The following is a 15,736-nucleotide window of genomic DNA, read 5'->3' on the forward strand; positions in this document are numbered from 1 at the left end:
GCATGTTTTACATTTATTTGCTTTTTTGCTTATTTATCATTATTGTCTTTTTATTTTATTTGTATTTAGTATTATTATTATTATTATCATTATTATTGTCATTATTATTATTATCTCTTTTTTTTCTTCTTTTTTTTTCTCAAGGTCTGACAAAGCATGTTGGGTTATGCTGCTGGTCAGGCATCTGCTTGGCAGATGTGGTGGTATATGGATTTGTCTGAATGCAGTGATGCATCCTTGAGCCCTGTAGAAAAAGTGGGCGGTGAAGCCCTTTGTTTTATTTTCTTAATCTCTTTCATCTATCTAATTCCTCCATGGTTTGTCAGGCCCTGTAGAAAAAGTGGGCGGTGAAGCCCTTTGTTTTATTTTCTTAATCTCTTTTATCTATCTAATTCCTCCATGGTTTGTCAGGCCCTGGAGAAGGAGTGGGCAGTGAAGCCCTTTGTTTTATTTTCTTCATTGCATTTATCTATCTAATTCCTCCATAGTTTCTCAGGCCATGGAGAAAGAGTGGGCGGTGAAGCCCTTTCGTTTTATTTTCTTCATCTCATTCATCTATCTATTTCCCCCACGGTTTTTCAAGCCCTGGAGAAAGAGTGGGCGGTGAAGCCCTTTTATATTTCCTTCATCTCATTTATCTATTTCCCCCCACGGTTTTTGAGGCTCTGGAGAAGGAGTGGGGGGTGAAGCCCCTTGATGTGGAGGTGGACCTGTGGGACGAGGGCCGCATGGAGTGCCTGGCCCGCATGACCCACTGGGAGGACCTGGAGGCTGTGGCTCGCCACGGCCTGGGCGCCGAGGACTCCCCCTCCTTGGAGGCCGTTTGGGACGACCCCTTCTACATGGTGGGTGCTGGGGTGCTCCTTTGCTTGTTTCTTCTACTTCTCTCTCTCTTTCATTCTCTCTCTCTCTCTCTCTCTCTCTCTCTCTCTCTCTCTCTCTCATATTTATGTTTTGTTGAGATTTGCATCCCCCATGTCATTTGGGCTGTTAAAGTATTGACATTAAAGGTTTCTGAGTTTTCTTTCTCTCTCTTTCTCTTGTATCGCTCTCTCTGTTTGCCTCTCTGTGATTTTTCTTTCTGTCTTTGATTTTACTGTCCTTTTCACATCTCATGGTTTGTTTGTTTTTTGTTGTTGTTTTTGATTGAACATATTGTAATATTTCTAATCTTCATTATTTAGACTAGTACTTAAGAGACTTGCCATCTGCTTTTTTTATTATATCTATTGATTATACACATTTAAGACTTGAAATCTGTTTAATATGATTGTTGGTAATGTTAGCCATCTTTTGCTGATGTCAGAATGATCATTCACAGAGAATGGATTAAAAAAGAAAAAGAAAAAAAGATTCACAAAAGATTATTCAAAGAAGCAAGTGTAGTCATTAGAATTAAAATTACAAAAATTACAACACCACTCTGACAGGGGTAGAGAGTGGAGCTGTAGCTTAATCTGTTATTATAATACCTGGAACTTTATCTTGCAACAAATCACAAAGATATTTTTTGTGATCATGTATGCTGAATATAATGTTTCTGTGATGAACAGTCAAACAAAGCATGTAACACTACCTAATATTCATTACAAATAGATTTATTTATTTATTTTACAGTACTTTGTTCTTTTACAAGCATTCAGATAAACTCTGTAAATTGACTGAATTCAGTTATAGTGTTATGATATATATGTACAGTGCAGTCGATACCGTGATTAAAGATACCATGTCGCACATCATTCTTATCATATTACTCTCATCTGTGCAGGAGACCTACCTGCCCTATCTGCTGCGCAGCAAAGTGAAGCAAATGCTGCAGGGAGACGATGGGCAGCAGTCACTGCTTTCATTCATCGATGCCGCCATGAAGGTGCCAGACAGGAAACTACACTTGGAGGTGAATGTGGGGTCCAAACGTCTGGGTTTTTTTTTCTTTTTCTTTTTCTTCTTCTTTTTTTTTTTTTTAAGTTTCTTTGGGTATTGTGTAATACTTGAAAAGAAATACAGTAATAAGAATACACATATATAAAACAAGAGAGGCAAGGCCTTCAAGACTCACTTGTGGTAAATTAAGTCCCCTAGCATTAATTACTGAGTAATTTCCCTTTTTTTTCTATCTGCACCAAAACGTTTGCAAAATAAATAAAAATTCCATGCTTAGCAAAAGAAGTTCCTGTTTGAACAAAAAATGATAATAATGACTCCTCTTGTTGTTGTGTCAGAATAAGAGGTCAAGGTGTGAAGTTTAGAGAATACAGAAAATATAAATATAACAGTAAATGCAGTTTGCATATAATTAGGCTTCTTTTAAAAAAAAAATTTTTGTGCCTATCCCAGAGGTGCAATATTGTTTTAAACAAGATGACTGGAAAGAACTGAATTTTTCCTATTTTTATGCCAAATTTGGTGTCAACTGACAAAGTATTTGCAGAGAAAATGTCAATGTTAAAGTTTACCACGGACATTCAGACACACACACACACACACACACACACACAGACAGCCGAACACCAGGTTAAAACATAGACTCACTTTGTTTTTTTTCCATGAAAGTGTGAAGAGAGGGCCAAAAAATTGTTTCAGAACAGTCACGCGTGTTTATGACAAAAGAGTGTCCGCAGTGTTAGTTGTGATATTTTGTGTCAAGCAGATCAGACTTGCCCAAACAATAATTTTATGATAAAACCAACTCACAAAACAGTGCAGAAAAAAAAAACCCTGAAAAAAATAAAAATAACACAGGTCAGACTAAAAGAAGCAATCACTGTTAAAAGCATGAATAGAAACCCATTCTAATTGCCTTCTCCTGTAATAGGGAAAGAGTAGTGCTTTATCAGTACATAAGGATAATGATCTCCCATCCCTCACCCCCTTCCATCCTGTTACACTTGTCAGCTGATTCATTGCTGTGTTTCTTTTTTTTTTTTTTTAATGTATTATCATTTCTTTTAAAAAACTTTTAAATTAATATTTTATATTAAGTTTTTATTCATGCATACATGTATACATACATACATGTATACATACATACATTGCTGTGTTTCTTGTGTTCATTTCAGAGTCGCTACAGTGAGGAGCTTGCTTTGATGTATGTGTGGCAGGAAGACTATGACCGAGCTCGTCACTACGCCAGCCATGCTTTGCAGTGCTTTCTGCAGGTTGTAATTGTAGTGGTTATAAATGTTTGTATGTGTTCTTGCATGTGTGTGTGTGTGCGAGAGAGAGAGAGAGAGAGTGTGTGTGTATGTGTGTGTGCATAGACATCTGAGAGTGGATAGCAGATAAAAAAAAAGTTAATATGATGTGTATGCATACATACAAGTGTACGTGTGTGAGTGTGAGGGAGAGAATGCCTGTAGGTAAGTTAATCAATGTTTTTGTTAGCTGGAGCTTTTTTTTTTTATAACCATCTTTACTGAAAATTTGTTGATGGACCTCTTTAATTAGTGCATTTTGATCACCATCCTCACTGTCTTTTATATTCCATCTTCTAACTGTCAGTATACGATCAACAAGATAGGAGATGATGGCAGCATTCACCAATGGACACTTCTAACATTGAAGTGGTTGATGAAGACAGTGAATGCTGCACTTCCAATGATAAAATCTATTCACTGGGCCATTCAGGTTACCCTCTGGACAGCTGACAGGATCTGTGAAGGGGAAAGAAAGGGAGAAAACTGGCTGTCCTGATTGAGTCAGTGTTATCTTTAATGACCTGCCTGACTGTTCTTGTTCAGGACTGGAGCAGCACAGACAGTCTGATGGCAGCCAGCCGAACAACACGGCTCCAGCGTTTGCAGCCGCTGGTGGAACTGAGGGAGTTCTTGGACTTCATGGCTCATGAACGTGTGTACACTTGTTGCCAGTCAGTCTGGGTAAACTTCCACAGGAAGGGAGGGGAAAAGATGTTTGAACGAGAGTGTCTTAACATGTGTGACAGGCTTTAAAAATGTGATGAGAGAATGTGGTATATACCTAAAAAAAAGAAAAATATATTGACACAGATTGTCTTTTATACTCTGTAGAATATTTTATAGTTTTTTTTAATTTAAATTGTTTTTGTTCTTTCCTTCATATTTAGAAATGTTCTATGAGGAAAAGGTTCCCAGCATTAAGATGCTGGTCTGTTATTTTGGAGCAGTTTTATTTCATCTCTTCTGTGTATGTTCTTTCAAGTTCATAAAGAATGGTCTGCTAAAGTTGGAAGCATATTTTTTGAGAAGTAATGACTATTTGTTTTGCTGAATCAGAGCATTTCCTTAACAGCAGTCTTGGAGATGTGTAGGTATCATAAAGTGCTGTTTATAGGATTTAGTTTTTACTTGAAAGAACAGCGAAAATTCACACAGAGTGTATGTGTGTGTTTGTGTGAGTATTTACGTGTGTGTTTGTGTATGTTTGTGTGTGTGTGTGCCTGCGCGTGTGTGTGTATGTGTGTGTGATTGTGCTGCCAGGAAACTTCACTGTTTCCCAGAGTCGTCAGCTGTCGTCCACATGGGAACAGCGCTCCCCCCACCTACAGCTGGATCCCGTGGACATCTGGGATGACATTGTCACAAACAGGTCTTTAATTGTCACCACTATATTGGAAAAAACCCAGAAAGAATGAAAAAAAAAAATCCAGTTGGATTAATAAAGATTTTTTTCATGTGATGCAGTTTTACAGACATTTGGACGGACATTGTGATTTATGCTTTGTTGGAGGTAAGAGACATTGAGAAGGGCATCATAATGTGTGATGTAAACTGAAAACTTGACACAGTGAGGTTTGGGACTAGATTGCATCCTGATCGTTAAAAAAACATAGTTTGAGGTAAGATTGTCTTCAGTGAGCTTGTAGTGATCATGTTTAACTGATGTTGACCTTGTTCATTTAGGATGACTACCAGTGATCATTTCCATTTCAAACTGATAGTGAATGTGTTCATTTAGAAGAACTGACAGAGATATTGTTCACTTTAGGAGACTGCATACACCAGCAATGAAGTGTATTATTTTTATGTAGAATTTATACGTCACTATATTACAGGAACAGTCTTTACAATCAGTGATGTTACAAAAAAAAAAGAAAAAGAACTTTGATTTAATTTGCGCTGTGTTGCAGGAATGTGTTTTTGGACAAGATATCTGAGCGGCTCAGGAGCTCAGACTCCATGGATACAGAAGACAAAGGCATGTTTGCTGAAGAGAAGCTGGACCTTCGGCTCAGCATGGCCCGGAGCTGCCAGCAGCAGAACAACTTCAACCTCAGTCTGCAGATCCTGAAAGAGACCTACTCTGTAAAATGATTTTTTGTCAACATCTTTCAGCTTGTCACTTACTTGTTCACAGACCTCCCAACCCCTAACAAGACTTGAGAAGAGCGTTTTGCATCATTTGACTGTGTCTTAATAGTTGCAGCTCCAGTTGTTGTCCAAACTGGTTTTCTGAAAGAGTGAAGAAATTGACAGTGTTGCCTCTTTACCCTTTTAACATGTCTTGAGGTTTAAATGTGTCATATAGCATCGTTTGTTCCACTGTGTGACACTTTGAAGTTAAGTTTTCACATGGTGCACAGAGCATGGTTTGAGATCATGTACGAAGGTTGAATACAGGGGTATTCTTTGCTTTAAGCTTCATGATATCACCTTGTGGATGCTAATTTCATTGCTGTCAATGTAAGTTCATTGCTGGCTTTTTCTTTTCACTGAAATTTTCCTTCTACCAGATGGAGTGCTGGAGGGAAATGAACGCTGGAAGTGAATAAAAGCAGGAAGGAGTAGTAATTCTCTTGAGCGGAAATGGGGAAAAAATGTAAACTGAGCTCTGATTGACTCAGGCCATTCACAAGCCATAGGACAAAAATTGTCATTGACTGAAAGTGCTGCACCATCTGTGTCAAAAGCCAAATTTCCAGCCTCTTCCTTCTCCTTTCGCATGAGTGAAGAAAAAAAATAGCTGCTTAATTTTCCTTTTTCAGCGTAGGATTTGTATTATTAACATAGTAATGTAGCATTCTGAAGCTCAGCAGTGCATGCTGTGATAAAAAAAAAATTTAAGTTGGCAGGTCTGTGTTCAATGCAGTCAGTTGTGTCTTTTCAAAGTGGTTTGAGTTTTTTTTATCTTTGCCATAAGTAATTTATAGAGGTTAGTAGTTGTGTGATTTTAGTGCTTATATTTCAGTGGTTGTTTCTGTTTGTTTTTTTTGTTAATTGCAGGTTTTCTGATCAAGTTATTTGTTGAATATTTAAGTCCATGTCTGTTGATTCTTATAAAATCCACAAAAGTAAACAGTAATCTGACCATTTAGGACAGACTTGACTTTGAGACGCTGCAAACTTGATGTCTGTAATATATGTATGTAACAGTGTACAGGGTGTGAAAGCCACCGACTTTTCAGGCAGATGAGGATGCTGCGCCTGGTGCTGTGAAGATGTGTTGTGGTCTGGGACTGTGTGGCATTTCTGCATTCTCTTTTTCCTTTCATGATATACCCTGGTATCAGTCAGGTCCACGAGATAGAGATGCTGGTAGTGTCGGTCGGGAACTTTCTGCAACTCTGTCCATGAAAACTGTTGGTCCCAATCTTCCCATTTGAGCTCATGGCACACTCAGTTCTGGTTAGGGACTGTCCATGAGCTGAAAAATTCCCACAGTGTTGATTCCTCTGACTGGATTTGAACCCTCATCCTTGGAGCCATAACTCGATGACACTATCAGCTTCAGTATAGTTGCTGGTGTAAGAGGAATTTTTACTTTATGTGACAAGGTAAGCATATTCTATGCATATCTTTACATACTTTACATTTATGCATTATCAGTCTTTGATGTCTGTCTGGCTGTGTCTTTTTAAAAAAAAAAATCATTTTGGTGTGAACAGCAATGCAGACAAGACAGCAGCGGTTACCAGCTTGTGGAGTGGAGCCATCTGTACGCCAGCACACACCACAGAAAGGCGCTGAGCGCCGTGGGGACATGGACAGAGGGCACTGTGTACAACGTCGTCAGCACTCTTGACCAGCTGGGTCAGTCAGTGTGGAATCGTAGTTGTCAGTGTGTGTGTGTGTGTGTGTGTGTGTGTGTGTGTGTGTGTGTGGTTTCAACTGTATCAGTGGGTATGGTTTTATTTCCTGTGTCAGTGTGTATGTTGTTTCTCCTGTGTCAGTATGTGTGTTGTTTCTCCTGTGTCAGTATGTGTGTTGTTTCTCCTGTGTCAGTGTGTGTGTGGTTTGTCCTGTTATCAGTGTGTGTTGTTTCAACTGTATCAGTGGGTATGCTTTTTCCCTCTGTGTCAGTGTGTATGTTGTTTCTCCTGTGTCAGTGTGCGTGTGTGTGTGTGTGTGTGTGTGTGTGCGCGCGCGTTTTTCCTGTGTCAGTGTGCATTGGTTTCTTCCTGTGTCACTGTGTTTGGTTTTCTTAAACAGATACAGTTTCTTTTGTGTGAGTGTGTATGGTTTCTCCTGTGTCAGATTATGCGGTTTCTCCTGTGTCAGTGTTTAGGGTTTCTCCTGTGATCATAGTTTCCCCAGTGTAAGTGTGTATCATTTCCCCTGTGTCAGTATTATGTGGTTTCTCTTGTGTCAGTGTGTCTGTTTTCACCTGTGTCAGTGTGTATGGTTTCTCCTGTGTCACTGGCTCTTGTCTCCTGTGTCAGTGTGTATGGTTTTTCTGGTCATCAGTGTGTATGGTTTCTTGTGTGTGTATGTGCTTTTTAATTTTTTTCTGTGTTAGTTTGTATGCTTTCTCCTTTGCCAGTATGTGGAGTTTCTCCTGTCATCAGCATGTATGCTTTCTCCCGTGTCAGTATGCATGGTTTCTCCTGTGTTGGTGTGCATAATGTCTACTTTGTCAGTGTGAATAGAATATCCTGTCTGTTATTCTGCCTGTGTTTTTCAGTGTGTATGTGGTCAGTCTCTCAGTGTGTGAGAATAATATTAACACATGATTGCACTGTGTAAATGTGTAATATTAAGATGTGTGTGTGTGTGTGTGTGTGTGTGTGTGTGTGTGTGTGTGTGTGAAAGAATTATTTCTATACAAAAAAAATATCAAGCAAGATTGACATCTCATGCATGTGAGTTGCCACTGTATTCAGACAGTTTCCTTGGGATTTTTCTTTTCTTTTCTTTTCTTTTCTGTATCAGGATGTATTGTTTCTCCTGTGTCAGTGTGAATGGTTTCTCCTGTGTTGCTTTAAAAAAACAACAACAAAAAAACCCCCAACAAAGATGTACCTATTATTAACTGAGTGCAGACAAGCTGTCAGAGACTGAGCCTCTCCGTGAGAGACCTGACCTCACACTGAGGCAAAGTGTGTTGGTGGGTGAGGCCTGCGACACACTGGTCACCGGTCTTATGGAGGCAGACTTATGGGGATCTCTCAGCGCCAAAACTGCAGAAAAGCTGAAAAAGTACGCTGATGTCACGGACATTGATAAGGATAAGGTATGAGTTTTTGTCGTTTGGTTGTGGAATGGCTTTGATTTCACAGTGCAGTGTTGTACTTTGTTCAAGTTCATTTGACGGGCGCAATAGCCGAGTGGTTAAAGCGTTGGACTGTCAATCTGAGGGTCCCGGGTTCAAATCACAGTGACGGCGCCTGGTGGGTAAAGGGTGGAGATTTTTACAATCTCCCAGGTCAAGATATGTGCAGACCTGCTAGTGCCTGAACCCCCTTCATGTGTATATGCAAGCAGAAGATCAAATACGCTCGTTAAAGATCCTGTAATCCATGTCAGCGTTTGGTGGGTTATGGAAACAAGAACATACCCAGCATGCACACCCCCGAAAACGGAGTATGGCTGCCTACATGGCGGGGTAAAAACGAGTGAACGCAGAAGAAGAAGTTCAAGTTCATTTCTTACACTTATTATCTGTTTTGTTTGTTTTTTAATTTTACGAGAGGTCATCGCTTGCCTTTCTAATCTGTTTCTATTGTGCTTTAGAGTGCCCTGTATTTGATAATGTAATTCATGTGAAAGTTACAATTAAAAAATGCTGTCAGGAACTGAATAATCTAGTGATATCACAGATCCATTTCTTTGCAGTTTACTTCTTAGTGTAGTGATTGTGGTGTTTTAGTTATTAAGTTTGTTTTCTTCTTTAGCATGAGGCAAAGAATTATATTTAGAGCATTCTGAGCTGTCGTACCCATTTAGACAAACATGTGTATGTGCATGCAAATAATGACAGTCCCAGTTTTAAGTTGTTGTTTTTTCTTCTTAAGTATGAGGTTTTGAGTAATATGATGAGCATTCTGAGCTGCCCAATGTTTTTAGGTAAACGTTTGTGTGTACTTGTAAATGGTTACAATTCCAGTTTTCAAGTTTATTAGTTTTCCTTCTTTAGTTTGAGACATCGATTAAATATTCTTGGGCATTCTGAGCCTTCCTGTGTATGTGGATAAACATGTGTATGTGTACAAGTAAATGCTTACAGTCTATGTTTTTAAGTGTTTTTTCTTCTTTTCTGTGGAATATTGAAAAACATTCTGAGCATTCCTGTACATGTTGGTAAACGTGTGTGTGTGTGTGTGTGTGTGTGTGTGTGTGTAGATGGTTGCCTGTGTGTGTGTGTGTGTGTATTTATTTGTGTGTGTGTATGTGTGTGTGTGTACGTAATTTTCGTCCAAAAAGGCGCATGTAAATGGTTGCCAGTTTGTCTAAAATTGTTTCCATTCGCCGTCACTGTTGTGTTGCTGTCAGGTGCTGAACAGCCTGGTGGTGCGAGGGTTCCGCAGCATGCGGCAGGCAGTGTCAGACCCGCAGGACGAGCGTCTGATCAACCCTGTGTGCAGACAGCAGGACCTGCTCCTGGCCCTGGCCAACTACTGCGACAAGTACCTGCGTCTGAACAACGACCAGGACGGTACAACTCATTCTTCTTTTTCTTCTTCTTCTTCTTCTTCCTCCGCATCTGTGGGTAGCAGTTCCCATGTAAATGTTTCATGTAGTTCTTATCAATCCTGGTCCTGGTCTTGGCCAACTACTGTGACAAGTACCTGTGTCTGAATGACGACCAGGACGGTACGACTCCTTCTTCTTCCTCCTCCACATCTGTGGGTTGCAGTTCTTACATAAATGATTCGTATGAATCTTATCAATCCTGCTCCTGGCCCTGGTTTACTACTGCGACAGGTACATACGTCTGAACGATGACCAGGATGGTACGACTCCTTCTTCTTCCTCAACATCTGTGGGCTGCAGTTCCCACATAAATGTTTCTTTAATTACACATACTTCACCCATATACCCCCAACTCGCCCAATGTTGACTTGCAGTGTAACACCCCAACCCGCCTGGTACCGTCGTCTGAACATGTGCTTACTATGGACACAGCCATTGTTGTTTACATAAACGAGACTCTCGCGAGATTCACAGCCTTGTTTTCAGCACTTCCTGCCATGCATTTTGCACTTTTCAGAGTCCGATTTGCTTGAATTTTGACAAAGTTGTGAATTTTTAAAGTTGCAAGACGAGTTTGATGATTGCCAAGAGCTTTAGCATAATCTGAACGCCGATTCTGAAGATGACTTTGAACCGTTTTAATGATTTTTGCATGAGAATCTTGTAAAAATCCATTGAACTGAGTGACCTAGATATCGACTGACCGAGTTTTGCCGACAATGAGAGTGAAGTTGGTCACTTGAATGTGAATCGATCGCCGGACCTCCGAAATCATGAATCAAACGCTGGACCTCCGAAATCGATACTGTCAGTGAGTTAGTCTTGATTTCACCGATATTTATTGGCGTTCTGCACGATCTTCCTGAATGTGCTTCTTCAATGGAATATACTACTGATTTGGTAAAGTTTTGCCAAAGTTTTGAAGTTTCAAAGTTGCAAGATGAGTTCGATGACTGTCGATCATAGTAGCATAATCCGAACGACTATTCTGAAGATGATTTCTGTGTGAGAATTTTGTAAAAGTCGATCATACTGAGTGACCTATACATCCACTGACTGAGTTTTACCGATATTGAGAGTGTAGTTGGTACTTGTGTGTGAATCGATCACCGGACTTCCGAAATCGTGAATCGATCGCCAGACCTCCAAAATCGTGAATCAGTCGCCGGACCTCCGAAATCGTGAATCGATCGCCGGACCTCCGAAATCGTGAATCAGTCGCCGGACCTCCGAAATCATAAATCGATCGCCAGACCATTGGAATCGATACTGTCAGTTGTTGATTGCACTGATACTTATTGACATTCTGCACAATCTTCCTGATTTTGCTAGTTAAATGGATTATATTTTTCTTTTCATCATGGAGAAATTACATGAGATAGGTTTGTTGTTTGTTTTTGTTTGTTTGCTGTTGTTTTACTCCCGACCATCATAGGAAAACACACCATCCCTCAAAATGAAAAGAACATAAAAATCAGCATGTTCATTGTTGGAATTCAAGTTGAGTAAGTCACGGCAGACCAGATAAACTTATTTAAAAGAAAATCATACTGTAATTAAAAGAAATTTTTTTCATAGTTGACCATCAAATTTGATACATTTATTTTATTTGTGTAAATACAAAGCTACATGAGCCTGGAAACAAAAATTCTTCTGCAACTTTGTTATGTGTACAATGCAGGAAAAATAAACATATGCAACAAAAGAAAGTAGTTATATTTTTAATCAATGTTTATAATTACCCACCATCAAAAATCGCAAGAGTTATTCACCTTGGCATGGGATTTCATGGGTGATTAGTGCTGAGCGACCTGGGGGTAAGAGGGTTAACCGTGACCCACTAGTGCAGACTCTTATAGTTCTTATCAATTCTGCTCCTGGCCCTGGCCAACTTCTGCGACAAGTACCTGTGTCTAAACGATCACAAGGATATTAGGACACCTTCTTCTTCTACTTCTTCTTCTGTATTTGTGGGCTGCAGTTTCTACGTTAATGTTTAATACAGTTCTTATCAATCTACCAAGATGTTAAAAGCCAGAGTCAACCAAATGCTTATTTCTTCTTCTCCCTCTGTGTTCAAGGTCTGCAATGAGTGGATTTTTTCCGTGTATGACTGTTTTTACCCTTCCTTGTAGGCAACCATACTCAATTTTCAGGGGTGTGCATGATGGGTACGTTCTTGTTTTGATAACCTGCTGAACGCTGACATGGATTACAGGGTATTTGATCTTCAGCATGCAGATACACATCAAGGGGGTTCAGGCACTAGCAGGTCTGCTCAAATGTTGATCTGGGAGATTGGAAAAGTCTCCACCCTTAACCCACCAGGTGCACGGAAATAGGGGATTGAACTCCAGAAACTCGGGTGAGAATACAGCGCTTTGACCATATGGCCATCGTACCAGTCAATGGTAGGACTGATAATAATAGTAATAGTAACAATAAGTTTGTTTGTTTGTTTGTTTTTTTGTTTTTTGTTTTTTCCCTTGTACACAAGGTTATATTTTGACATCAGTGTGATTCAACATTCACATAGCAAAACATTTAGTCCATCAATGATCATCGAAAAAAAAAATCATTAATTTGTTGAGATACAAGGGTTATTTTTCAATATGATAATACTTATAATAGTAATAATAAGATGAAGAACAATAACAAAGAACAAGATAAACAAGATACCAAATGTCACATCATGGCATGTATTCATGTTGACATAGCTTCAAGGAGCACCAGTTTTTTGTTGTTGTTGTTTTTTTTGTTTTTTTTATAAATTGTTATTTAAAGGATTAATATAATTTATTTTGTGTCTATTCAAAGCGCTTTACAGTACTAAAGTTCCAGTAAGAATACTTTTCAGCATGTTACACCATCCTTCAAAACATGCAGGTTAGTCCACCAAAGTGAGAAAACATCACAGACTATGAGAAGACAATGCATCAAAAGTACACATGAAGTCTGACGGGGAAGTATCAGAGAAAGTCAGTACTGGAAGACAGAATTGTGCCACTGACAACTCTTGTTGCTTTTGTTTTAACAAGGTACTGGCTGTACAGATTAACTTTTTTTTTTTGTTTTCATTTTTTTCCCTTTTTCCTGAAGATGCGGCTTTTAGGTCACAACTGAAGAGAGAATTGTGAAGAGGAAGGGTGTGGTGGGAGGGTGGGAATCCTTGGCCAAAAGGAAGTTGCTGTCTTTGATCAGTCCACACCTCAACTAACATTCCACAAATTTTGATCAGCTGTATGTTTATGTTTTCTTTTAAATATCTTACCTCACAATTCTAACTACTCTGCAGGAGTATTTTGCACTTCTGCGCCTACTGTGATGTGTGTAAAGACAAACCTCAATTGAAGGCAGAACTATTTTTTTTATGCACATTCACAGAGAGCCTTGAGTTGAACAAGGGTGATTTGGACGAATTCCCAAGCACGGTTGTCAAGTGCATGATGGAAGCCATGCAGAATGGATCTGCTGAAGCCAGAGAGCGATTTCCTCGCCTGCTGCAAGTCATTGAGAACTACCCGGACACCATGGCTCTCTTCATTAAAAAGGTGAGTCAGTGTGATGGATTTGTCAAAGTCAGGGAGGTGTCATAGGTTTGTGGGCATGAATATGACTGCATTTCTACCTCAATTTCTTTTCCATGTGTGTGTGTTTTTGTTGTGTTTTCAGGTTTTATGAAACCAATACTGACAGTGTTTTCAGCCCTAATATGGCCCTGTTTGGTCAGCTGGGTTATGCGCAACAACAATGATGTTGATGTTATACACTTGTGTGTGTGTGATGGCAAGTACATGTGCCTGTTGCAGGCGGAGAGTGTTCCCAGCTGGATGTTCATCCTGTGGATCAGTCAGATGATGGCGCTGATGGACAAGGAACAAGCTCCGGCTGTCCGACCCGTCCTTCTGCGTCTGGCCAATGACTATCCTCAGGTGCTTCTTTATAATCATCATAAATATCAAAATACCACTGAATTTTGTGCTGAGACTAATCAGAGCACTTACATACACATCAGTCATTCACTCTCATGCATAACTGATTCAGAGGATTGAAAGATAAAACTTACAAACACATTTATGTAGAAAGTTAGAAAAAACTGCAGACTGGGAAGAGGGAGGGGGAATCGGGGGGGAGGGGGGGGGGACCTATAGTGGAAAGAGGTAGGTTTTAAGGCCAGATTTAAGAGAGCTGAGTGCAGATATTTGAAGAAGTGAAAGAGGGAGCTCATTCCAGTTGTAAGGTCAAGAGACAAAGAGTGGTGTTCGACTGTGGAGTGTTTAAATCAGGGAATGGAGAATGCTTCGTTACAGACAGACATCACCACTTTGTAACAGATTTTGTTACAAACTGACTGTGTCAAATCTGAGCTTTATTTCCATGGATAAACACTGTTGTAAAAGCCAACAGAACCAGGGAATGGTGTTTGTTCTCCGAGTCAGACATCCACAGTCACAGTAAATCTTCAGAGCATTTGTTCTCATAAACAGTGTTAGCAAGGTCTGCCTCAGCACTCTCTGTATTCGCTATTCTGAAGATGATGTCACCCTTCCTATATGATATATGCTCTTTCCTTGTTTAGGATCTGTACCAACAAATCTTCAACAGCTACTTGAGAAAAAGACAGTCAAGACTGAATGCAGTTTGTCATTTTTCAGTTAGCCTCAGTTGTTGTTCTTGCAGGACATAGCCAATGTCAGTTTTTAGTAAGTGAAACGGTACATGCTGTTATGTTATTGTTGAAAGGTATATGGGCTTGGTGTGGTTTTCAGCTAGATAACTAGACAATGCATCTGTAGTGTATTTATAGATTAAATGGTGAAATTCATCCAGGTGGTAAGCGATTGTCTCATGTTTTGCATTTATCCATGACATGCATTTGTAGATTAAATGGGGTAAACATGGAAATTCAGCCAGGCGATAAACAAATGTTTTATGTGTTGCATTTTTCCATGATGTGCATTTGTAGATTAGATAGAGTAGGTGTGAAAAATCAGCCAGATGATACACAAACATTTTATGTGTCACATTTGTCCATGACATGCATTCCGAGTGCCTCGGTTCATCCACAGGCGGTGGTGTACCCCTTCCGCATCAGTCAGGAAGGGTTTGAGTTTGGGTCAAGCCGGGTCGACCGACAGAACAAGGAGGGAGTAGACAAGTATGTGGGACAGTTTTTTTTCACTTTTCCCTGCATGTCTTTGGTCCTTTCCTTAGCCTTTTTTTTTAGGTTTGTGATTTCTTTTTTAACTCAGTGTGGTTATGATTATTATTCCATCAAATGTGTCGATAAGCGAGCTGACTTGTGGCGATGCAGTGAACACTTCTGATTAATGGAATCATATCAGCTGTACTGCTCTTTCTGTTTGTAAATTTGTAAACTATGGTTCCTGTAATTTCTTCTTTCTTTTGGGGGTAATGGGGTGGGGGCATGGGGGGTGTGAGTGGGGGAAGGGGAGGCTGGTATTGAGGGGAGGGTTGAACAGGGTCTGGTTTTCCTTTTGTTGTAGTTCTTATTTGCTTGTCACAACATTTTTATACAATTTGAAATTTTTTTCATTACATTTAAAAAATGTTATATTGAAGGTTAGTAGATCTTTTTGAAGTTTTGAGATCAGTGTTACAGTGAATGGTAAAGATGATGTTCTGTGGCAGGATGGCTGCATTGCTGACAGGGGAGCGTGTGCCGCTCGTGTCGAGGTTCATCTCCGCCTTGGACCAGTTTGCCCAGCCCTTCCAAGTGTTCAAGGTCTGCATGCGTGCTGTGTTCTGTGCTGTGAACCCCATCAGCCATTATTGTCTGGGTCCAGATGTACACTGATACCTTAGATCTTACACACTGTATAGTCTTA

The 15,736-nt window shown here is 39.8% G+C and overlaps 1 protein-coding gene across 1 annotated transcript in view; it reads left to right on the forward strand.

The window, feature by feature from the left end:
• Window positions 1-15,736, forward strand: part of LOC143283193 (DNA-dependent protein kinase catalytic subunit-like) — a 112,445-nt gene that overhangs the window by 78,568 nt on the left and 18,141 nt on the right. The window contains exons 65-77 of the mRNA XM_076589371.1: window positions 663-845; window positions 1,769-1,897; window positions 3,060-3,158; window positions 3,741-3,849; window positions 4,458-4,566; window positions 5,108-5,282; window positions 6,863-7,007; window positions 8,237-8,427; window positions 9,687-9,849; window positions 13,272-13,438; window positions 13,697-13,819; window positions 14,957-15,045; window positions 15,540-15,633. Of these exons, the coding sequence (XP_076445486.1) occupies window positions 663-845; window positions 1,769-1,897; window positions 3,060-3,158; window positions 3,741-3,849; window positions 4,458-4,566; window positions 5,108-5,282; window positions 6,863-7,007; window positions 8,237-8,427; window positions 9,687-9,849; window positions 13,272-13,438; window positions 13,697-13,819; window positions 14,957-15,045; window positions 15,540-15,633 (1,776 nt within the window). The remainder of the gene's footprint in view (window positions 1-662; window positions 846-1,768; window positions 1,898-3,059; window positions 3,159-3,740; window positions 3,850-4,457; window positions 4,567-5,107; window positions 5,283-6,862; window positions 7,008-8,236; window positions 8,428-9,686; window positions 9,850-13,271; window positions 13,439-13,696; window positions 13,820-14,956; window positions 15,046-15,539; window positions 15,634-15,736) is intronic.

The sequence above is a fragment of the Babylonia areolata genome, chromosome 1, assembly GCF_041734735.1.
Source record: "Babylonia areolata isolate BAREFJ2019XMU chromosome 1, ASM4173473v1, whole genome shotgun sequence".
NCBI classification, from domain to species: domain Eukaryota; kingdom Metazoa; phylum Mollusca; class Gastropoda; order Neogastropoda; family Buccinidae; genus Babylonia; species Babylonia areolata.